The sequence below is a fragment of the Gymnoscopelus braueri genome (assembly GCF_963280865.1).
Source record: "Gymnoscopelus braueri genome assembly, chromosome: 22".
Taxonomy (NCBI): domain Eukaryota; kingdom Metazoa; phylum Chordata; class Actinopteri; order Myctophiformes; family Myctophidae; genus Gymnoscopelus; species Gymnoscopelus braueri.
The window spans coordinates 38,106,370-38,130,704 of record NC_137624.1 but is presented as its reverse complement, the minus strand read 5'-3'; the positions used below and the strand labels follow the sequence as shown (position 1 = coordinate 38,130,704).

The window sequence follows — 24,335 nt, the reverse complement described above, 5'->3', positions numbered from 1 at the left end:
GTCCCAGATGGTCACACTGCCCCTTTAAGGACCCGTATTATTTGTCCTGCATGTTGCCTGTTCCTCTCCTCATTATTCAGACTAAATACAGCAGAAGAATAACGTGTTACTCACTGACCTGAAGCCCCTGTCTGTCTGTCCGGATCCGGAATGACTCATCGGGTGCTTGTCTTTCATCAGACACTTCAGCTCAAGTTTGTTGACAAGAAAGTGTTCTTGTTCAATCGAATCTGGTCCAACGTTCTCTTTTATTTGCTGGTTTGGGTCACTTACCTTTATAACAGGAGCAGCTTAGAAAGCATGGTTAGAATGTCCATAAAGCACGCAGGCACTAATACAGTGGTTTTCAAATGTATTGTGCCCAGGTGGGTCAAAATCGAAATCTTAAAGACGGGGTGCCGTGATTTTCATTGATTCCCCCCCCCCCCCCCTAAAACATGATCATCAGGTATTATGGTTATACTAGGAGGTCGAGGAAGATTTTTTTTTTAAAGTGTACAGAAAGTGTTAAAATTATGTTTTATGTGGACACGCCTCCAGTTCATTAAGTATACCTGGTTCTCACCTTAGCACCTCCCACCTGAACCAGTCCCTCCGCCTCCTGTCCTAGTCCCTCCTCCTCTTCATGCCCACACCTGTTGTGTTATGATAATGAGGGGGAGGGTATGTTTTTACTATGTCACTAAAGGGCTGTTTCTCTATTGGCACGTTTGACCCTCAAGGTTTCAGCCTCCAGGTAGAAACTCAAAATAGTCAGAGAAGACATAAAACACCATAAAAACACCACCAGGGGGCTTAATGAAGTTCTATCAACCTCATAGACACATGAAAGACAGCAAAAGTGCAAAACCATGGCACCGCCTCTTTAAAGGGATAGTTCACCCAAAAAGTGACTTATTTTCTATCAATTTCACATCCCATGAAGCCTTGAATTCATGGTCATTGTTTTTTTTTGTTGCATTCCTAAGCCAATAATTTGATTGCCTTAGGAATGCGACAAAAACTAAAAACCTAAAAATGAATTCAAGTCTCATGGGGTGTGTAATCGATAGGAAAAAAAGTTTTTTTGGGGGTGAACTATCCCTTTAAGGCACACCTGTATTCATATCCATGCAAAATAGCCTCTGTGTCACTCTATAAACATGTATTGTTATTTACTAATGCCAAATAAAAGGTTTAACCACTTAATTGATACTTTCCCATAAAAAAAATATAAATTGCTTATCTACAGGATCACAACACGTCACTGAAAGTGGGAAATGAGTAAGTGCACACAAAGTAGTGATATAGTAAATTAAAATCATTTATAGATCCTTAAATGGTAAATGTAGTGTAGTGGTTAATGTTAACTACTCTGACGTCATAGTAGCTCACACGTGAACAAATGAATCAAACATGGGGACAAAAACAACCTCAGTGGAGAGACAAACTAAAACACTCAAAGGTACAGAGGGAGTGATGATGGATAGAGGGATAGATATAGTGATGGATAGAGGAGGTCAGAGTGTCCACAGAGTGTCCACAGAGTGTCCATTGTCCCATAGATAACACATGCTGCATCATGAGATGCTGCTCATAACCCTGGGCCTTTAACCACATGGACCAAAGAGTCCCTATTCTGGGGAGAACATTCAAGGAAAATTGACGATCCGCAAGCCTACGACGCATCTCAGCTTGTAGATCTGCATTTTTTTTTAGGCAAAGTGATTATTTTCATCTCCCTTTCTCCTTCTGTTGCTGATCCTCTCCGCCTCCCTCTTGCCCTCCCTTTTCTCTGATTTTGCCACTGGTCATTTCAGTGTTGAACCTTAAGTATCTTTACCTACAGTCCACCAGAGAAGATCCACCCCTCCTTCCATGTCTATCTCTCATTTTATTACTGTTCATTCCTTTCCTTATCTCATACCCTCCTTCTTTCACTCCTTTCATATCCTCCTCTCTCCCTCCCTCTCTCTCCATCCCTCTCTCTCTCTCCCTCCCTCCCTCCCTCACTCACTCAGCCCAGCCCAGCCCTGGACACACAGCCAGGCTTAGAATGTTTACTCCTTTGCTTTATCATATGTCAGCTTAATGACGCTTAATTGCTTCGTTTGCCTTAACGAGCCCGGGCCGGGAGCGACATGGTTGGTTCCGCCCATCTCGGCTCAGCTAACCCCCCCCCCCCCACCCCCCGCGTGTGGGCATGGATTCTTGCGTTTCGGACATTTGGATTTAGGAATCGGAGCAACAGGGAGGTATTTCACCACGAGGATCTTGGAAGTGCGAAGAGGACGAGGAAGAGGAGGAGAGGGAGACGTGGTGAAAGATGAGAGACGTGGTGAAAGATGAGAGAAGTGCAGAGGAAGAGCAGATGAGAGTCAAGACGTGAGGACGACAGCAGAATAGAGCAGAGCCCATGGTTGGACCTCTTTGAGCTTGGAACCCCGGGCTAATCGGACTATTTATTTTAACGGAAAAAAACACGGCTTGAGATGAGCCGTACAGAACTCACCAGAGTAGAGCGTAGAGAGATAAGCAGAGCCTTGTGTATATTTTAAATCACTGATAACAGCATAATATTGTGACTATAGCGCAGGACAGAACCGTTAAACATTAGGGCCGTGTTGCTCAGGCCTGTCGACCTAACCTGGTTCCTGGGAAGCCGTCTAACAGGTCCTAGCAAGGTGTTAAGGTTTGTAAGTACTGTTGGTATCAGTGTGGCACACAGTACAACAATACTTTTAAAACAAAGCTGCATTGTGTGGTCTTTATATTGAGTATTCGTAGTGATCCCTGCGGGTTACAGAGGCTCGGTCCATGTGAGTGCACGGGGGGAGCAGTTAGTTAGCTTATAGGTGTCTTGCTCAGGGACATTTTGACAAGGTGACACAAAGCCCAGGATCGGAGCTGAGCTCCTCTACCTCCTCAGCTACTGCTGTGCCTCCATAATAGAGACAGAAGACGAGCTGATTGAACTATAGAGTCTCTAGACGCTGCAATAGAATGGATGGAGTTGTTGATATAAAGGAACAACAGTACTGTAGGGCAGAGTATAGGACTGGGTGGGATAAAGTACGGTAGGATAGGTTTGAGTGATGGAGAAGGTGCTGTAGATAAAAACACCATATAGAACAGAATACCACAGGGTGCTATAGTAAGAGGAGGAAAAAAGGCCCAGGGCACTTAACCAGGTGACACAAAGCCTAGAGGACCGGGGGGGTCGAACTCGGCGAGGGCCCTCTCTTATCGCCTGACTTACTACCACCCTTTCAGGCCCTGCTGCCACCCATGCCACCCTGGAGGTCTTTTTTTGGACTTTCTAGAATAACGGAGGCGTGGTAAGGAGTCATCATCTGTTTTTTTTACATCTGGAGACTCCCATCCAAGACAGGCTTCAGACGTGCCAAGTGCAGGATTAACGGAAGGTCTTTAGGTGCTGAAGCACAGGGCGCCAACCTTGGGGGGGCACCAAACGGTGTGGAGAAAGTGAAAGAAGACTCAACTATCGCCTAAAAGTGCAAAAAAAATTGAAGCAGCTGCTGCTGAAGGAGCGCTAAAACAGTGAAACGTGCCGGTGAAGCGTAAATCTTACACTAGGGCGGAGTACAGTGCCGTGTAGAAAAGAACAGAACGGTACTATTCGCTGTACGGTAGGATAACAGTGACAACATGGAGCTGCTGGGGGCCTTCTACCGCAGGAAGCTTCGGAGGAAGCAGAAGAAGGCGGACCTCGGGCGGTCGGACGGAGCGCTCTGTCGCTCGCCCTCCGAAGCCAGCGTCAACGGCTTGGCGACGGGCCTGATCTCTAAGGTCCTCAGGTTCACCTCCAGGTAACAGAGACCAACACATCCAAAGTTCACTGTACATTCATGTTGATTTAACCACTTGAACCCCAGCGTCCCGATTCAAATATTCAGCGAAAAGAGCAGATCTACAACAAGCTTGTACACCAGGGGTCTTCAACAGGGCGTCCGGGACCCCTAGGGGGTCCTCAGAGTTACTACAGGGGTCCGCCAAATCTTTGTTTGCATGATAGGAACTTTCCCCCCCCTTTTTTACATTAACCACTTGAACCCTAGCGTCCATATTCTGAGGAGAACTTTAGCCAAAAATAGCAGATCTACAAGCTCACACCGCCTCGCAGCGTGAGGCGTTGTGAGCTTGTAGATCGGCTATTTTTGACAAAGACGTTTGGAGTAGAGGGGGAAAGAACAGGCTAAGTACGGAGTGAAAGGTCAAGTTTATTAAGTATTGACGGTTAAATTGGCGGTTAAATATCTGAAAAAAAACATGAATCCAAAATACACTCATGATCGTGCAGTCAAACAATTAAACTTTATGGAATCTATGAAGAAGTTGTGGGGGTCCCTGCTTCATCTCTCTCTCTCTCGACTAAGGGGTCCTTCCTTGGTCTGAAAAACGCTGAAGACCCCTGATGTACGCCATAAGATCACGTTGACCCTAAAGCTGATCTGTCAGTATTATTGTAACGGCGGTGATAACGGGCTGAGGTATTCCAGCCACGTCCTGTCATTATACAGTTCCTGTGGATCAAGAGATGGAGGGACTTTCTTGTCCCTGTCGCCCAGTTAGAGAGATAGCATCTCTTCCTGTTTATCTGCCTGCATAAACGCTGCAAACCGCCATATTCCACCTCCCCCCCGCCCTGTCGTTGGGTTCATAAAGATCTTTGCCTCTGACAAAATGTCACATTTAAAAGTATGATATTGTGATGATGACACTCATGACGACAACGATGATAGTTAAGATGATGATGATGAGGATACTGGTTGGACAGACCTTTTCTACACTTAATGGAGCTTACTTACATCTCTGGAAAGTTGTTAACCAATCTTTAATTTCTCCTTTGAGATCAATGAAGTAGAATCTGATCTGAAGTTAATTTCTGACCGCCGCACCCTCCCGCCAAAAAAAAAGAAGCCATTTAGTCCCGCGGCGCCCGCGGCACTCCCGCAGGCATGCGCGAGAGAGGTTCTGTTTATTTGTGAGGAGGAGTTTCTCACAGATAGAGGGAAAGTGTTTATATTGCAACGGGACATATATTATATAGGTATATATTATTCCCGACTGCGGGTATTTAAATACCGCCCACGCCCGCCAGATTTGCGTTGAGTCCTGCGGGTGCTCTACTTGAGAGCAATGCTGTAAATGACACGGTGTGTTTGTTGACATGGCTGTCATGTTGGATACAGCACAAAATCAAGCAGCGCAGGTTGATATGAGCAGGTGCTCTGAGCCTTTGATTAGACAGAGGTCTGTTATTGAGCTCATCGGTCATTATCCAGAAATAACACACCGCTGAATTCAGCGATTGAACAATCAGAATCAAGCATTCAAGCCACGGGTAATAATACAATATTACTTAAACAATTGGGGTGGTTGTATTTTGTCTCCCTGCTCTACTACTGAGACATTTAGATCGTGTCAAAGGTCATGTCTCACCTAGACACAGGACCTGACACGAATTTTGACCTGATGGTCAAGATTCAATGTATCCCCCGAGCAAGCAGGTCGGCTCTATTAGCTCAATGGTAAACAGGAAACCGGGTTCAAATCCGGGGTAGAAACCATGTCTTCTCACAGAACAGAAGCATATTCTGCGAACAATGATTTTCAAGTGTTGATTTAGAATTTGCATGTCAGCTTTGTGAATGAAGCCTAGAAGCTTTGAACCATTGGGTTCAGTCCTATACGGTAAATCAGCCAGTTAATGAGACTGCTCTGACCTACTTCTGATGTCCATGGGTTCAAATCCGGTTCATTACCTCTGCTGCAACTCATTGACTAACTTATTGCCCCTCAGTGCTTTCCAGTATAGCAGAAAATCCTAAATACCAGAACCATTTGTTGTTGTTTTTTACAGTACACTGCAAAATCTAAACTGAGGCTCAGGATTTGGCAGAGAAGATTGCAGTGAGATATGAGTTGGTTATTATAAGGCACTGTATGTGGATGGAATAATTATGAACACATTAAAACGTTTCCTTAAATTCTAAACACCAGTGGTCAGAGATTGTATCCTCAGAATTTATTGAGACAGACAATGGGTTTTGTTTGTTTGTTCATTCATTCATTTATTTTATTGCTTTATTTTTGTGCGCATCATAATTTAATGTTAATAATTTTGCAGCACATTTGTAAATTAAGCACACCAAAACCAACTTTCTGTGTTTTTTTGTAAATTAACGCCCTACTTGATCATACTACAGCGTCACACAAAAGTATCAAAAGTAGTAGATCCGCAAGCTTGACACGTTTAGAGCTTGTAGATCTGCTACTTTTGATACTTTTGAATTCATATCCTGAAAAGTAACAGTTTTGGACATATGAGGTTTCCACCCGACAGAGACGATATATATAGGGTAGTTAAGTGGTTAGCCAATGAAGAATGTTGGATGTGATGTTTAACTGCTGGTCTGTGACTTAAAACTACAGAACCGATAAACCAGAACAGGCAAAAATCAAGTGTTTTTAATGTAAAAATGGTTCTCCATCATCATTTATCTAAATGGGTTTCAGTGGACAGTATGTCACTGATTAGCAGAGAGACGGTCACATCCAGGTCATTCCTATGCAGTGCAACACCATCCAATCAGCAATCAGCACACACATTCTCTCTCTCTCTCTCTCTCTCTCTCTCTCTCTCTCTCTCTCTCTCTCTCTCTCTCTCTCTCTCTCTCTCTCTCTCTCTCTCCAAATGCAATCACTCATTCATTCAGTCAGTCAGTCAATCAGTCAGTCAGTCACACACACACACACACACACACACACACACACACACACACACACGCACGCACGCACACGCACACGCACAAACACGCACAAACACGCACACATGCACATACGCTCACACACACACACAAAGTATTCATACCAGGCCCGGCGCCAGGATGAAATGACTACGGGTGCAGTTGAAAATTGTGAGGGTGCACACCAGTGGCGACACATGCACGCGAAGCGCTCGTGCATGTGTCCCGACCCCACATAAACTGAGGGGGCACAATTTGAAACTGAGGGTGCCAGGCCCCCTCTAAAACATTGGCAAAGAATATATACTTCACAATGCACTGGAAATGTGTTTTCACGGTTAGATTCAGAATCATATTATTGCACAGCACAGCACAGTGTGTGTGTGTGTGTGTGTGTGTGTGTGTGGGTGTGGGTGTGGGTGTGGGTGTGGGTGTGGGTGTGGGTGTGGGTGTGGGTGTGGGTGTGTGTGTGTGTGTGTGTGTGTGCGTGCGTGTGCGCGTGTGTGTGTGTGTGTGTGCGTCTGTGTGTCCATAACTGAAACCATTCTGATCTGATTTGAATGAAACGTTTCGCATACGTTGACACCAGTCCAAGAACCTGTGTTCCTGTGTTTAACTGAATCAGTCAGAATTTCCACCAGTGTCTAATGAACTCCATGTGGAGGCGGAGCAGACATAAGTCTGGAGCCCAACCCATTTATCTGCCATTATTTGACTGATTTTGATGACATTATCTGCAATTATGCAGCCGATGTGTAGCGATTTTTTGCCACTTTAAACCTGATGTCCCGATTCTAATAAAATTGAATTGAATTGAATTGAAATTGACTTGAAATTGACAATTCAATTCTAATAAAATTTAATTGAATTGAATTGAAATTGGCACTTTTACTTTACTTTCACATCTTCAGTACTTTATACTTCCACTCCACTACTATCTCAGAGGGAAATGTTTTACTTTTTACTCCACTACAATTATAACAAGTAAAACATGTGAGTATGTTTTCCACCACTGCTTCTTGCAAAACCAGAAGTTGTTGCTAGACATTACGATCGACACAGTAAAATCCTCAATATTCATTTTAATCTGAGAGTGTACAAATAAAACCAAATGGACCCATATGGGTTTTATGAGAGAACGGATGAATGAAATAAGCCGTTTTGTTTCCTCTTCCTTGTCCCACCAGACACAGCGAGCCTGCGTCCCGCCCTCACTCCTGGCATTCTACCAAGCTTGGAGAGACTCAGGAGGACCCCGGCATGGTGGAGCTGTCCCAGGGTGGCATCAGCACTATGGGCACGCCCTGGCATCACACCTACAATACCAGGTTGGTGGTGGGCACAACGAATAAAGGTGGTGGGTACAAGCCCACAACGTTGTGGGCTTGTGCAGTAGAGCGGCTGCTTGTAGATCTGCTATTATTCGGCTTTAGGCTTATGGTTAAAATGCCCCAAAATTGTAAAAATGACAGATCTACAAGCTCATAGGACGAGCTTGTATATCTGCTATTTTTGAATAGCTAAAGTATAGAATATGGATTGGTTAAAAGTGGTTACAATGATTGTGACGCTGTATTAATTCATTTAGCTGGGGACCCCCTGGTACCCCTCAAGAACCCCTGGTGGTCCCCGGACCCCACTTTGAGAACCAATGCATGAGAACCAATGCATTATCTCTCTCTCTCTCTCTCTCTCTCTCTCTCTCTCTCTCTCTCTCTCTCTCTCTCTCTCTCTCTCTCTCACAGTGCCTCCACCACAGACCTGGCGGAGGCAGGGTTCGACTCCGGCGGTGGCAGCTACCTGAGGAAGAGTCCGGACCAGTACAGCTCTCGGGGGAGCATGGACAGCCTGGATCCTCCCCCGTCCTCCTCCTCCCAGCACCTCCTCCACCACCACCACCCACCCGGAGCCCCACACCCCCCCCAGCACCCTGGGGGTCCCCACCCAGCGTACTCCTCCTGCCATCAACTCTCCTACGCCAGGTATGCTGCATGCTGCTGTGTAAAATGCGGCTGCAGTTTGAAAGTATAGATTCAAGATTCAACATGTTTTTTTACAACCCATTAAGACCAGGAACGCATCTGTGTCATTTTTTATTTATTTGGCTATTTTTGAAAAATCATGACAATTTGTGCAAATCTTTGAATATATACCTTTTAAAGCAAGCATTTGTAACTCAAATATTTGCTTCTGCGTGGTCCCTGTTCGCTTTAAACAATATATATTCAAAGATCTTCACACATTTTTACAAATGTTCAGCTTGTATGAGCTTGTATATCTGCAATGCTTTTCAGAACCACTGTTCTAAATCCCAAGAGTTTTCTGATAAACTTATGTTGCTACATACAGTATATAGCTAAAATGGTATATGGACTAAAGCACGTCCGTGTTGTACTGTCATGCACTATTTATCCATTGGACTCTTAACCAAGAGAGAGAGAGAGAGAGAGAGAGAGAGAAATGAATTTAAAAAATGAGATTGACCATTTTCTGAGGAGTAATGCACTTTTTTTTATCCATGTAAAGTTTAATTTATGCTCTAGTCTACCACACAAGGGTGTCACTTGTCAAAAAAAGAACATATCTACAAGTTTGCGACGCATGGAGCTGCGACGCCTTGCTAGCATATTTTGACACTGTCGTAGCTATGGAATCTAAACGAGGCTTCAATGTGTGGCTCCGCCCATTCCCAGGTCCTCCAATAGCATCGACCACCTCCACAGCAAACGAGACTCCGCCTACTCGTCCTTCTCCACCAGCTCCAGTATCCCAGAGTACCTCACTGCCGGCCCCTCCCCCTTCAGCCCCGAGCGCTCCTATTCGCTGGAGACCGTCCCTCAAAGAGGAGGAGGAGGAGGAGGAGGAGGAGGAGGAGAAGGAGAGATGCAGCAGGCGGACATACGTTACGTTCGGACAGTATACGACCCCCAGCAAGGCCTTTCCCAAGAGCACGAGCTGAGCTCCGCCTCCTCGGCTGCGTTCCTAGGCAACAGCGAATCCCGTGGCGGCGGAGGAGGGGTTAAGTCAGGCAGAGAACTGCAAGGTAACGTATTTTTTTTTCGTATTTATGTCTCATTTGAAGTCCCGTACAATTTTTTTTGTGCTGTTTTAGTTGCTCCTAATATGTTCCGAGCAGTCTAGAGCAGTCTTGGTTCCCAAACATTTTATCTCAAGACCCAAAAGAGAAATTAGATGTTTGCCTGGGACACAAACTGATGAAAATAGCAGATCTACAAGCTCACAATGCGGCATGAAGTGACGCGTTGTGAGCTTGTAGATCTGCTCTTTTTTAGAGCGCAACACCCGAGCGCAACCAAACTTTGTCTTAGTTTTAGTGGATCTCTTCTCCACTCGTCCCTCACTAACATTTTAGCCTAGTTTTTATTTGTTGACGAAATTGTCAATATATTTAGTCTTAGTTTTAGTCATCGTAGCTTAGTTTTTATTTAGTTTTTGTCAGTGAAAATCTATGACGAACATTTTTTGTCATAGTTTTAGTCGACAAAATCAACACTGTTCCAGTCCACCACATCAGTTTGTCCTTCTTTTCACTCCATCCTAGGTTCAGGGGGCGTGGTCTGTTACCGTAGCAGCAACAGCAGCAGTAGCAGCAGCAGCAGTAGTAGCGGCGGTGGAGGGGGAGGGGCCTCAAACCGACACAGCGTGGGGCCCATTTGGGGTCCGGCGGCCAGGGGCAGTTCCTACGAGAGCCTGAAGGGGGTGCCGGCTCCGCCGCAGCGCAGCGACAGCTACGCCGCCATCAAGAACCACGAGAGACCAAACTCCTGGTCCAGTCTGGAGCACGCACGCTCACTACGGTGAGTTTTACAAGTTCCATGCTTTTGAGTAGGGTTCTACGACTTTGCTCAAATAAAGTCAAATATGAGTGAGGTAATGAATGTGCTCATAATTGAATCTAATCTAATGTTCCATTGTTTCAGGTCACTCCACAAGGGTTCCTGGCATCACTCCAGTGGCTCTGTGTCTTCAGGTACGCTCACTTCTCATTTATCCCATTAAAGGGATAGTTAACCCTCAAAAAGTCTTTTTTCCTATCGATTAGTCACCCCATGGAGACTTGAATTCATGGATATTTTTTTGTTTTTGTCTCATTCCTAAGCCAATCATTTGGCAGCGGTTCCGGTAGGAGACACAAAGAGTCTCCTTTGTGTCTCCTACCGGAACCGCTGCCTACCGGTCTGCTGGTCAGCAAATTATTGGCTTAGGAATGCGACAAAAACTTAAAATGATCCATGAATTCAAGTCTCCATGGGGTGACTAATAGATAGAAAAAAAGTTATTTTTTTTGGGTGAACTATCCCTTTAAGACCGGGAAAGCATCTGTGTCATTTTATATTTCAACCACTTTAACCATTATTTTATACTTTGGCTATAAAAAAATAGCAGCAGGTCTACAAGCTTGAAACGCGTCGCTTTGTGCTGCGTTTCGAGCTTGTAGATCTGCTACTTTTGATGTTTTTTTTGTGACGCTGCAGTGTGATCAAGCAGGACATTAATTTGCAAAAAAAACACAAAAAGAATATGATAAGAGGTTTCTGCCCGACAGCGACGATATATTCTGTACGTATATATGTGTGTATGTGTGTGTGTATGTGTGTGTGTATGTGTGTGTGTGTGTGTGTGTGTGTGTGTGTGCGCATGCGTGTGTGTGTGTGTATTTGTGTGTATTCACACATTATCATGTGTGGTCATCCCAGCTAAAGGCTCCTACACCGCAGACGGCCAGCTCCACACAGTGATAGAGAAGAGTCCAGAGAGCAGCCCCACCACCAAGCCTCGTCAGGGAGGGGGAGCCGGGACCCCCCAGCCCCCTGCCCCGCTCCTGTCTCCTCCTGGAGCCGTCGCTGGAACCGCCCAGTCGGGGCGCCTCATGCTCCCCACGGGCGTGTACCCCGTACCCCAGCCGGAGCCCCACTACGCCCAGATGCCCAGCTCGGCCCCCCCTAATAGCCACGCCCCCGGGGGCGGAGTCTACCCGGCGGCGCTGGCCAATAAGGAGAGCGGCAGACAGCAGCGAGGGCCGCAGGGCGTTGTCGTCGGCGTGAGGGACGGAGGAGGCTGGAGAGACGGGAGGATCACGGCCACGGAGAACGGATACCAGTCGTCCTCGTCCTCTGTCTCTCTGACCTCCGCCACGCAGCTCAGGGTTCCAGCGCAGGAGACAGACAGGTATACAGGTTGATTTATCCCATTAACCCAGGGGTCTTCAACCTTTTCAGGCCAAGGACCCCTTAGCTGAGACAGAGATGAAGCAGGGACCCCCTCTACATATTGTATAAAATTGTGTTTCAGATTAATCTTTTTTGTTTACTTGGTCTGCTCTTTTTTTCCCTCTACACCTATATCTCTTTTTATAGCAGATCTCTTTTTATAGCAGATCTACAAGCTCACAACGCCTCGCGCTGCGAGGCGTTGTGAGCTTGTAGATCGGCTATTTTTGGCTAAAGTTCTCCTCAGAAAAGGGATGCTAGGGTGGTTAAGGTAAAAAAAATCCTATCACACAAAGATTTGGCGGACCCCCTGTAGTAACTCTGAGTACCCCCTAGGGGTCCCGGACCCCCTGTTGAAGACCCCTGCATTAACCCATTCAATCTGGGAACGCATCTGTGTCATTTTAGATTTGAGCTATATAGAGTACCGAAGTCCTGACGTCACTCGTTCATCCCCCAGGTCGCGGAAGTAATTTCTCTATGGAGAATAACATTGGGTCATCTTAGAATCGTCTCATATAAGAATCGTGGTCCAAAAATAAACAAACTGTCTCGTCGATATTGTCATGGAGGAGGTTCTGTATCGTTAATATGATAGTCAGTCACTCATATTTGATTCAGTCGGTTTCTGGCGCAAATTTTACTGATTTGACGGAAGTAACATAAGCGTTTTCTCACCGTGAGTTGATGCTTCAAGAGTCAAACCGCCGGGGTCATTTGTTTATTTTTGGAACACAGCTCTTATTTGACGCGATATTAAACACGTCTATGGGAATTCAGAATGGGGGGAAAAAAACGCGACCCAGGTAGGATGCGTAAACTACGTCAGACTTCGGTGTTCTATAACCATTATTTCTATACTTATACTTGAACATTTGTGCAAAAATAAATATATATATATATTTGATAAAATGAGCATTGGTAGTAAATCCTCTCAGTACTTCTTTCACCACAGCTCATTTACTGTGAGACTAATGCAGCCTCCCACTGACACCAGGTCTCACCAGGAAGAGGCTCTCCATGGACCCTACAGATCCCACCTCCAGCCCACGGCAGCAGGGGCGTCGTCAGAGGGCCAGGTTGGACCACCACCAAGGCCCCAAAACCACCAGGGGCCCCACAGCCATCAGTCCTCGCAGTGGCCCTACAGCCAGTCCTTACAGGGGGGGACGCAAACCCTGTCAAGCCTGCAGGGACCCCCTCCATACCAAACGTCCCACCAGGGCCACCACCACCACCAGGATGCCCAGGGAGCAGCGAACCAGTCCAACCACCAGGGGGCCCACCGGAGCCTCCCTGCCCACCAGGCTGTGGGTCAGGAGAGGAGAGACCCCTTCACCACGGTACAGCCCAGAGGAGACAGGAGCAGGTATGGACTCTCTCTCAGGGGCCGTCTTCTCATTTTTTTGTTTTTTTGTTGCACCAAGAAGATTTTCCTGAGAACAGCCTATGTTTTGAATTGTTAAAGGTATCATGACATTCATTTTCACTTTTTTTATTTTCAATGTTTTATTTGGGGTTTTATGACCTCAATTACACCCAAAAAACCTGAACTTAAAACATTCAGTGGATTTTCTGTGGTCTGGGGTTTTCTGAATAATTAGGCTGAAAAGTAATCTGAGCTTGGCCCTTCGACAGTGAGGTCACTGTCGAATAATCCCGCCCACTCTCCTCCTCGCCCCTCCCCTCCCCTATCCTTTCCTTTGGGGGGGGCGGAGCAGAGGCGATGATTGACAGGCAAAATCCCTCACCAGCGACACCCGCAGGCAAAGATTTCTTTTTTCATTGCAGTTGAAAAGGCTTTAGAAATGTGAGAGAAAAACACCTGCCATTGATCACTGGAATGGAATTTTCACTTAAAACTTTTTGTACACTTTTGAAGGACCAGGACAAAGACTTTGAATGTGGTGTAAAAGTGAATGTCATTAAACCTTTAACACATTCATTTGCAGGTATTAATGAATTAATCCATCGACCACTGCCAGCGGTTTTACCTTATTTTGACGATCCACAGATTTTTTTTGCCAGACCCAAGGGGTCGGGCTTACATGAGGCTTTGTACCTGTTTCGTCCATACATGGGCATGGTCACTTTGTCCTCCGGCCCCAGCCAAAAAAAGTCTGTCCCCCTTTCGTCCATACATGGGCATGTTTTGTACCTGTTTTCTCCATACATGGGCAAAAAACAGGTTTTGGTCACTTTGTCCTTAGGCCCCAGCCATAAAAGTCTGTCCCCCTTTCGTCCATACATGGGCATAGACACAGGCTGACACGTCATGTGAGGTCTGGGTCTGGCAGAACCAGGTCTCCTGGTCTTGTTAAAACATTGACTCGGTGGAAAGACAAGTCTCTCTTCTTTCCACCGAAAAAAAAAAAATTGTAGCGCGGCACGAAGTGCTTGTATATCTGCTATTTTTGAATAGCCAAAGTATAACATAATGGTTGAAGTGGTTAATATCTAAAGTGACACAGATGCTTTCCAGTTTTTAATGGCTTAAAGAGAAACCTCACTCTCCTCCTCCTCCTCCTCCTCCTCCTCCTCCTCCTCCTTGCTCTCATTTCAGAACCACGGAGCCGTCCAGTCTTCATCCAGGGCCTGTGGTGGTGGGGACCACCGCTAGAGTGGCCCAGGGTCAGGTAGCAGCATCCAGCCCGTCGACACAACAGCAGCCTCCTCAGACTCCTCAGACTCCTCAGCCTTCTCAGACTCCTCAGCCTCCTCAGACTCCTCAGACCAGCGGAAGCCAGACCGCCGAACCCAGAGCTCCTCCTCCGTCCTCTCGCCGACACCACAGCGATACCGCAGCGCCGCAGCAGCGCCAACAGCGGGACCACAGAGCAAGGTCATTATTGTCAACGAAAACTAACCAAATAACTCAAACTAAAATTGAAAAAAACATTTTACGTTAACTGAAATAGATAAAAACCAGAATAAAAATAAATGAACGATAACTAACTGAAACTGTATGTGTGTTTTGTACAAAGCTAACTAAAACGAACTGAAATGATAGAGAAAAGTTTTCGTTTTTGTCAATGTATTTATAAGCTGTAATCTGTAACTGAATGTTGTTGTTTTTTAATGCTATCTTTTCTTTTTATTTTTCTTTAGTTTTTCTTTAGTTTTTATTACACAATACTTACTCTGGCCCTTTTCAATCCTGACTTATTTGTTTATTTGGTGCAGGATTGTAAAGGGCCGAAAGTATAAAAAAACTAAAACTAATAAAAACGAACTAAAACTATTTAGCATTATCAAAAATAAAAACTAATGAGTAAATCTAACTAGTAAATCCGCTCTAGAAACTAATTAAAACTAACTGAATTTATTTTTATTTTTTAAATGAACTAAAACTAAACTAAAATGAAAAATCCAAAACTATTATGACCTTGCCACAGAGACGGGGAGAGGGAAGCAGAAAGAGAGAGAGAGCACGAGAGGGAATGTGAGAGGGAGAGAGAGAGAGAACACCCGCTGACTCGCCTGGAGATGGCCCTGGCCGAGGTGCAGCGGTGCGCCAGCCCCGACAGCGTGCTCACCACCGGCAGTGGCCAGAGTCAGAGCAACAGTTACAGCTACAGCGGCAGCAACCAGGGTAACAACAACAGCGGCAGCGGCAGCAGCAGCAACCATGGCGCCGCCGTACGCAGTCTCTCTGTCCTGGAGAAGGTGAGCCGCTTTGAACGGCGGAGCCTGAAGCAACGCAGCCAAAGCACCGGCCAGGAGCCTGGCAAGGCTGGCCAGCACAAGGTAATTCATGATTTATATTAACTTACATAACTATTGTTATGCGTGTTCTCACCTCTGCGTCATCAGTGCCCATACCCTAGGTGGGGTTGGCGGGAGAGTAGCGCCCACGATTACAGCTTAGGCAATTGGCACTGGGTGAAAAAATGGGTTACAAAAATTGTGGGATAAAAGAAAACGTACATAACTACTGTCGGTCTGCAACTATCGATCATTTTAAATCAAGACCTGAGGCCGATTCTACAAATGCCTTTCTAAATCAGTAGTTTTCAAACTTTCAAGATTTTTAAAAAATGTTCAAAAATAGCAGATGTTCAAGCTCGCAGCGCGGCACGAAGTGACGCACTGCGAGCTTGTACATCTGCTATTTTTGAATAGCCAACACAAAGACCATTATTCTATCGATTACTTTTTCTCTAAGGTTTCCCCCTGTGGCTCCGGCACGGAGGACCTCAGAACCATGCTGGAGAGAAGCTCCAGTGGAGCTAAAGCACACAGGACTATGAGCTACAGGGGAGACCGTGGACATCACACCCAGCACAGGTACACACGTTGATTCAGGGTGGTTGTCCTTTAAAAACCCATTAAGACCTGAGAACGATTCTACAAATGAAAGAAATATTCACTAAGTAGTAGAAGAACAGTGTTCAGTATCCTCCATTCGCTTACAATCCATTCACCTTTTCCTTTGGCTTCCATTCCCAGGAACCCAGACCCCAGTTTTGCCCTGCAGAGGAGCCGCAGTACCTTCCAGCTCGGTGAGACAGAGGAGGGGGAGAGCAGCCCAGACTTACCCAGGAGAGGAGAGCCTCCGCCGGGGGAGAGCAGCAGAGAGTTCCCCTGGAGGCAGGAGATCCAAGAGCTGCTGGGCTCCATCCAAGACACATCGTTCAACAGGTCAGATGGGGATGCGGTCATGATGCCAGCAGAGCGGGAGGACGGATGACGGGGATGATTGCAAAATTAGTTTTTACTTTCTCTTTTTGTCTCCGCCAGGCCGAAAGGCATGGCCGAGACTATGTTTTGCACCCTGTAAAGTAATTGACAAACTATACTATAAAAACTGGTCAAACATTGGCCAAATTGTCAAATAATATTAGAACGAGGCAAAAAAATTGAAAATAGCCGATCTATAAGCTCACAACGCCTTGCAACGCGAGGTGTTGTGAGCTTGTAGATCTGCCTTTTTCACAATATTCATCCGTGGAACCGAGTCAAACTAAATGTTATGCATCAACTCAGGGTGGGGGTCCCCAGTTCAAAAATATGATTATTTTGGGGGGTCCCCAGTTCAAAAATGATTATTTTGGGGAGTCCCCAGTTCAAATATGATGATTTTGGGGGGTCCCCAGTTCAAATATGATTATTTTGGGGGGTTGCAGCCTGAAAAGGTTGAGAACCACTGCTCTAATCAAAAATGTGAATATAAATTCTTCCAAGTGTGACTGACATGCAAACGTTTTAAATGTTTATCCCTCACCAGGACCTACCGGGACTCCCTGAAAGACGCCCAGTCCAAGATCCTGTCCTCCACCTCCTTCCGCCGTCGAGAACTCAGCGCCTCCACCAGCCCTACGCCTCCTCCTCCTGCCTCCTCCTTCTCCTCCTCCGACAAGCAACCGCCCACCCCTCCCGCCAAACACCATTCCCTCGACCGCAAGGGCCCCAAAACCATGCCCAAACCCCAGGGCGTTGTCCTGGCGGCGCCGCCGTCGCCGCCCCGTTACTCCCCCCCGCCGCCGCCCTCCCCTCACACGCCGAAGGAGAGGCACGTGGTCAGTCCGGAGGTCAGAGGTCCGAGCCCCCCGGCCCTCCCCAGCTTGCCCCCCGTGGGGCAGATCGTCCCGCCGCCCGTGCGGATGATCTGCGGGCGCAAGCGGCTGACGATGGGGCAGAAGAAGCGCTCGTACTCGGAGCCGGAGAGCATGCACGAGGTCGGGGTGTACGACGCGGAGAACACTTCTTCGCTCTTCAGGAGAGGAGGAGGTAATTATTGGGGTGAAAACGTTATTTCACAGCTTATTGTCTGTTCCTGGTTGTGTTAACAACACATTGATTGCCAAGATATTAAACATAGTTTTCTATCCCCTTGCCAGCGTAATTACCTCAATCCGATGATATTTGAAACGCCGTGGAAGTGACATTTGTGTCCCAAAAAAACTAAAAAAATAGTCCCCGTGGGTTGGCGGAAGTATCTGTGTATCCATAGGAACGACAACCTTCCAACCGCGAGCCGCCATTTTGGGGCTACGGCCCGTTGAAAACGGTGGTTTTCAATGCAAAAAGAAGAAACTGAGTTACAGCTGTTTTTCTGAAAATCCCATCGTTGGGATGAATGGATGTGACGCTTTTTGCGATGACGTCACATCCACATACTACTTCTCTGAGTGACGATCGATCATTCCAAAGCTGTGTTAGGGCGCCCCTTGTGGATTTTTTTTTTTTTTAAAGTACGCATCAATGCGATCTTGGCAATCAATGTGTTAAATGGGATGTTGGCTTGTTGATGATTATTATCAGTGGTGTATAAAGTAACTGTGAGACTAATGCGAGTACATTTACTCAAGTACTGTACTTAACCCTTTAAGACCGGGAACGCATCTGTGTCATTTTAAGATTTCTTTGGGCTATTAAAAAATAGCAGATCTACAAGCTCATAGCTTGTAGATCTGCACAGAGTGCCGCGCTATGAGCATGTATATCTGCTATTTTTGAAAAATCATGAACATTTGTGCAAATCTTTGAATATATATATTTTTAAAGCGAACATTTGTAACTCAAATCTTTGCTTCTGGGGGGTCCCTGGAACAAAATATTTGACAAATGTTTGCTTAAAAAATATATACATTCAAAGATTTGCACAAATGTTCACGATTTTTCAAAAATAGCAGATCTACAGGCTCATAGCGCAGCACTTGATGACCTTGTATATCTGCTATTTTTGAATAGCCCAAGAAATCTAAAATGGCAGAAAATGTTCCCGGATTGAATGGGTTGAGTACCACTTTGAGGAATTTTAACTTTACTGGAGTATTTCCAATTTTCAGTACTTTTACTTTTTTACTTGTACTTTTACTTCTACTCCACTACATCTCAGAGGCAAATAATGTACTTTTACTCCACTACAATTATTTGAAAACTTCAGTTATCAACTTCGCCTCCTTCACGTTAACCCATTAAGACCTGGAACTGTGTCATTTTTAGATTTGAGCTAAAACGCTTTGGGCTATTCAAAAATAGCAGATCTACAAGCTCATAGCGCGGCACCGAGTGCCGCGCTACGAGCTTGTAGATCTGCTATTTTTGAAAAATCGTGAAAATGTGTGCAAATCTTCTGAATATATATATTTTTAAAGCGAACATTTTTAACTCAAATCTTTGCTTCTGGGGGGTCCCTGGAACAACATATTTTGATGGGGGTCCGCGGCCAAAAACATAATTTTGGGGGTCCTTGACATGAAAAAGATTGAGCACCACTGATATAGAAACATACGTTTTTCAGAAAACTGTTGCGATTTAGGAGACACGTAGAATCGGCTTCAGGTCTCAATGGGTTAAGCGTCTTCCTCCTGTCTCCTGTCCAGAGACCAGCGTGGCCGACCGGCGCAGGATGTTTGAGCTGGCCGCCAGTCGTAGCGTTGGGGGCGGCGGGGTGACGACGGGAGCAGCATCGTCCCAGAGCGCCGCCGCGTCCCGCCCCGACCTCCGCCCTGACCTCCGCCAGCTGCAGCAGGACGCCCTGGCCGAGTACGTGGAGCGGAAGCGAGGGAGGAGGAGAGAGGACGGAGGAGGAGGAGCACAGGGGAGGAGGTGTCAGAGGCCTCGCAGCGCCTACCTGCAGCCCGAGACCCACAGTCATGCAGGTACAGTAGATGGATGGCAGTGGTGTAAAGTAACTAAGTACATTTACTCAAGTACTGCACTTAAGTACAAATTTTTGGTATTTTTACTTCTACTCCACTACATCTCAGGGTCAAATATTATACTTACTGTATATTCCACTACAATTATTTGGAAACTTTAGTCACTAGTTACTTTGTAGATTTTGATTATTATTACAAAACACACTAAACACTTCAGCCCTATATACATTTCAGCCATTTGAAGATAGCAGATCTACAAGCTCACAATGATGTGAGCTTGTAGATCTGCTATTTTTTTAAAAATCTTGAAAATGTGTGCAAATCTTTGAAAATATATATATTTTAAAGTGAACATCTTTAACTCAAATCTTTGCTTCTGGGGGTCCCTGGAACAAAACATTTTGAGATGGGGGTCGGTGGCCAAATACATATCATTTTGGGGGTCCTTGACATGAAAACGTTTGAGAACCACTGATATAGAAACATAGGTTTTTCAGAAAACAGTAGAATGGGCCTCATCAGGTCTTAACGGGTTGAAGTGGTTAAGCTTGTCTTCTTTTCTCCTCGTTCTCCTCAGACACGCTCAGCCTCTCCTCCACCTCCAGCCTGCTCTCCCTCCAGGACTCTGCCCCGGAACGGACCCTCTGTCCTGGGGAGAGACGTCTGTGCTCCACCCTGCCCCCTGGAGCCGACCTCCACAGCTTCCAGACCAACCTCATCTACCCAGGGAGGGTGACCGCTCCCAGGGCCTCGTCCTCCGGACAACACCCTCCAATGTAAGCTGTTCCACTCACCTTGGCATGGCTATAGACCACAGATCTGATTATGATTCATATTTTTACCAGCTCGCTCGAAGAGCTAACAGACAGAGCAACTAGTGAACACCTACAGTATGCGACATGTTTTCGACATCTTTTTCATCATTGGCTGTCCTTTAAGCCAATGGGGAGTACTTCCCATACTCTGAATGGCGGTCGTCCTCCCATGCTATGGCATCATAACCCTGTTCATAACCCTATTTCCTTAAATTTAAATACATTTGAGACAGAACAGAACACATAGAAAACAGCCCAAACTGCACATTTCGGTCTATAAACAGCGGCGTACTGTACAGTAGTTGCGAGCTTGTAGATCTGCAAGTTGCAAGCTTGTAGATCTGCTATTTTCGGCCAATGTTCCCCTCAGAAAAGTTTTTATCACACAAGCATTTGGTGGCCCCCCTGTAGTAACTCTGAGGACCCCCTAAGGGTCCCGGACCCCCTGTTGAAGACCCCTGCTCTAGATCAATGTCAGTTTGCACTTCTAGTTGTCTAAGAATGCTAGTTTAGTGCACAGCTACTTAATATAATGACAAAACAATTGAGATAGAGAGAGAGAGACCAAGAATGCCAAAGCCTACAATGTTATGAGAGCTGTATAGTAAATATATTTGGATAATTCTATTGATTGATTGAATACTTTATTAGTCAGAAATGTAAAACAGCACGAGGTACAGTCAGACATTTAAGCTAAAAGGATAACACAAAAAAAGTCCTGGGGACTTGTTTCCATTGTGGTCCTACAGTATGTATTCAATTCATCAATCATATTTTCCCATTGTGAAGTTCTGGAAGTTCTGAAGCTCTGGAGAGGTCCGGGCCGGGCCGGGGCTCCTCGGGGAAGTCTGCCTCTGTGGAGGATCTCCTGGAGAGACACGTGGCTCCACAGCACCATCGCTCCCTCTCATCACCCACTGTAGAGACTCTCAACCAGGTAAATATGACTGTTTACACTTTAAAGACCCTGTAAACTAAATGCAATTGTTTGTCTCTAAACACTTTATTACATGTGAAAACGTCATGGCCGAAACCATGGGAAGATTATTTCTGCTTTACCCATTAAGACCTGAGGCCCATTCTACAAATGTCTTCTACAAACAGTTTTCTGAAAAACTCTTGTTGCTATATCAGTGGTGCTCAAACCTTTTGTTCCAGGGAGTCTCCATAAGCAAAGATTTGAGTTAAAAATGTTCGCTTTAAATAAATATATATAGATATTCAATGATTATTTTTCAAAAATAAGCAGATCTACAAGCTCATAGCGCTGCACAAAGTTACACGCTATGAGCCTGAATATCTACTATTTTGGAATAGCCAAAGTATAAAATAATGGTTAAAGTGGTTACATTTCCTGGTTTTAATGGGTTAAAGGAGTAGTTCACCCAAAAAACAATTTATTTTCTATCAATTAATAATAATTTGATGACCGGCGGAGTCTCTGGTAGGAGACTCGATGGAGTCTCTTTGAGTCTCCTAACCGACACTCCGCCAGTCATCAAAATATGACTTAGGAATCTATACAAATAAAACTGCCTTGCCTTGCCTTGCCTTACAAGCTCACAACGTGTATTTCCGGTGAACGTTTGCCTATCATGACATGCCCAGAATAGGAATGCCGGGGTTCATGTGGTTAAATGACTCAGATCAGTATTGGAGACTATAAAGAAGTTTGAGTGGTACCATCCATAGGGAGAGACTTTGTAATTATAAGGCCACCCTGAGCTGCGTACTATCATAGAGGTTAGACCATGGCGGCTGTATGACTAATGGTTGCCACACAGGAAGTACCCAGAAGTCTCTGGGCTTCCTGTGAGGTGCCAGAGAGCCAGGGATAGTGACTGGACACTGTGTGATCTGGACCATCGCAAAGATAACACTCTATCTCACACACACACACACACACACACACACACACGCACGCACGTACACACACACACACACACACACACACACACACACACACACACACACACACACACACACACACACACACACACACACACACACACACACACACACACACACACACACACGCACGCACGCACACACACACACTTTTTCATCTGTATATATACGTAAACATCCATTTCCACAAAGATACATGCATTCAACCCTAACCCTGAAGCCGAAAATAGCCCACCTACTGTACAAGATACAAGGGGAATGCAAGCTAATGGAAACTACAGCCTATCTCTTAGTAGAAAGTTAGCACACTCTTACTGCAATGGATGCCATTGTTCTTGCATCAATGTAACAGCGTTGTAACCAGGGTTGCATTGCTCATGTGACAGCCTTGCACGCCGTGGAACAACCTTATTTTGAACAGGAGCACGCGCAGGCACACACATAGATTTAAAACAACTTTAAATTCACACCTCAACAAACTTACACCAGGTGAATTAACATAGGAATAAGCCTATAGATGCATATCAATTGTCCATTGTGTGACCTGTAGTGTAGGTGTTAAGAGACGTGCGCGTCACGTCATTAAAATAGAGTGCAACCACGTTCCAATTCAGCAATGCAACACTGATTGTAACAGAGGTAAACATGTGTGTGTTTTTCAGGGCTTCCATGCAGGAGACCTGAGGATGTTTGGAGTGTTCACCACCAGACCAGGACGCCTCTCTCCCACTGACAGGTGTGTGTGTGTGTGTGTGTGTGTGTGTGTGTGTGTGTGTGTGTGTGTGTGTGTGTGTGTGTGTGTGTGTGTGTGTGTGTGTGTGTGTGTGTGTGTGTGTGTGTGTGTGTGTGTGTGTGTGTGTGTGTGTGTGTGTGTGTGTGTGTGGTGGAAAGTACTCACATGTTTTACTTAAGTTAAAAAAGTATCAATACTGCAATGTAAAAAAAAAAATCACACCCAGTGTGAAGTGGGCGGTGTGGTCACAGTGGTCATCACAGTGATGGAAGAAGTGATGGAAGAAACCATAACTTTAAAAAAAACACATTTATGTTTTTTTTTAAGTTATGGTCCTATTTATAGGGCTATGCACATGTGTCATGTTTCCCTAGCCAATCACAGTCCTGAATAGACTGTGATTGGCCAATCACGGTGCAGGGTTAGGGGGGTACATTTGTGGCCAATCACAGCGCAGGATTTGGTGTGCAAATATCCAAACCTCACATATAGGGGCGGTTTCACCGCCCAAAAATCCGGTAAAAAGTCCGGTATTAAATAAAAAATTACTTGAGTAAAAGTACAAAAGTACTGGCATCAAAGTATACTTAAAGTAAAGGTACTCATTGTGCAGAATGTCCCGTTTCACAAGTTATCATAATGTTTAAAAGGTCAAAACAAATCTTTTGAAAATAGCAGATCTACAAACTCACAACACGTAGATCTGCTATTTTCAAATAGTTTAAATAGTGCTGAAGTGGAAATACTCCAGTAAAGTAAAATTACCTAAAAATGTTACTTAAATAAAAGGCATAAAGGGAGGTGCAGAGGGAGATACAGAGAGGAGAGGGTGCATATAGGGAGGTGCAGAGGGAGATACAGAGAGGAGAGGGTGCATATAGGGAGGTGCAGAGGGAGATACAGAGAGGAGAGGGTGCATATAGGGAGGTGCAGAGGGAGATACAGAGAGGAGAGGGTGCATAAAAGGAGGTGCAGAGCTCCTTGGCACACGGAGTGGAAAGTAAACAAAATAAAAGTTCCAGCCATTTATCAAGTTAAAAATGTCAACTATTTTTGGTTTAAAAATATGATGTCCAGAGATCACTTGATGTTCTGAGTGTATAAATAATAGCCATGTGATTTGTTCATTCCAGCTGGGCCGTAAAAGGTTTTGGCAATAACATCGTACCGTTGCTGTTTGCAACATAGTGTCCTTGTGATTGGAACAGGATGGGATGGAAGGACTTGATCATCCGTGTGTGCCTGTCTGTCTATCTACCTGTCTCTCTGTCTGTCTGTCTTCTCTCTGTCTA

At 45.4% G+C, this 24,335-nt stretch overlaps 1 protein-coding gene across 5 annotated transcripts in view; it reads left to right on the top strand.

Moving 5' to 3' along the window:
- The window catches only part of shroom3 (shroom family member 3), an 85,733-nt gene that overhangs the window by 46,098 nt on the left and 15,300 nt on the right, over positions 1-24,335 (top strand). For 4 of the 5 annotated variants that reach the window (XR_013932484.1, XM_080419063.1, XM_080419062.1 and 1 more), the window contains 16 exons: positions 7,937-8,077; positions 8,495-8,731; positions 9,443-9,792; positions 10,312-10,567; positions 10,691-10,740; positions 11,468-11,939; positions 12,978-13,349; positions 14,544-14,822; positions 15,376-15,727; positions 16,146-16,267; positions 16,430-16,621; positions 17,208-17,710; positions 19,309-19,587; positions 20,165-20,363; positions 21,192-21,339; positions 22,973-23,046. Coding sequence is in view for 4 of the 5 variants with exons in the window: in XM_080419063.1 (XP_080275189.1) it covers positions 7,937-8,077; positions 8,495-8,731; positions 9,443-9,792; positions 10,312-10,567; positions 10,691-10,740; positions 11,468-11,939; positions 12,978-13,349; positions 14,544-14,822; positions 15,376-15,727; positions 16,146-16,267; positions 16,430-16,621; positions 17,208-17,710; positions 19,309-19,587; positions 20,165-20,363; positions 21,192-21,339; positions 22,973-23,046 (4,026 nt within the window). In the remaining variant the exon portion in view is untranslated. Of the gene's footprint in view, positions 1-2,226; positions 3,810-7,936; positions 8,078-8,494; positions 8,732-9,442; positions 9,793-10,311; positions 10,568-10,690; positions 10,741-11,467; positions 11,940-12,977; positions 13,350-14,543; positions 14,823-15,375; positions 15,728-16,145; positions 16,268-16,429; positions 16,622-17,207; positions 17,711-19,308; positions 19,588-20,164; positions 20,364-21,191; positions 21,340-22,972; positions 23,047-24,335 lie in introns of those variants that run through there. The other variant, XM_080419065.1, reaches the window with a different exon arrangement.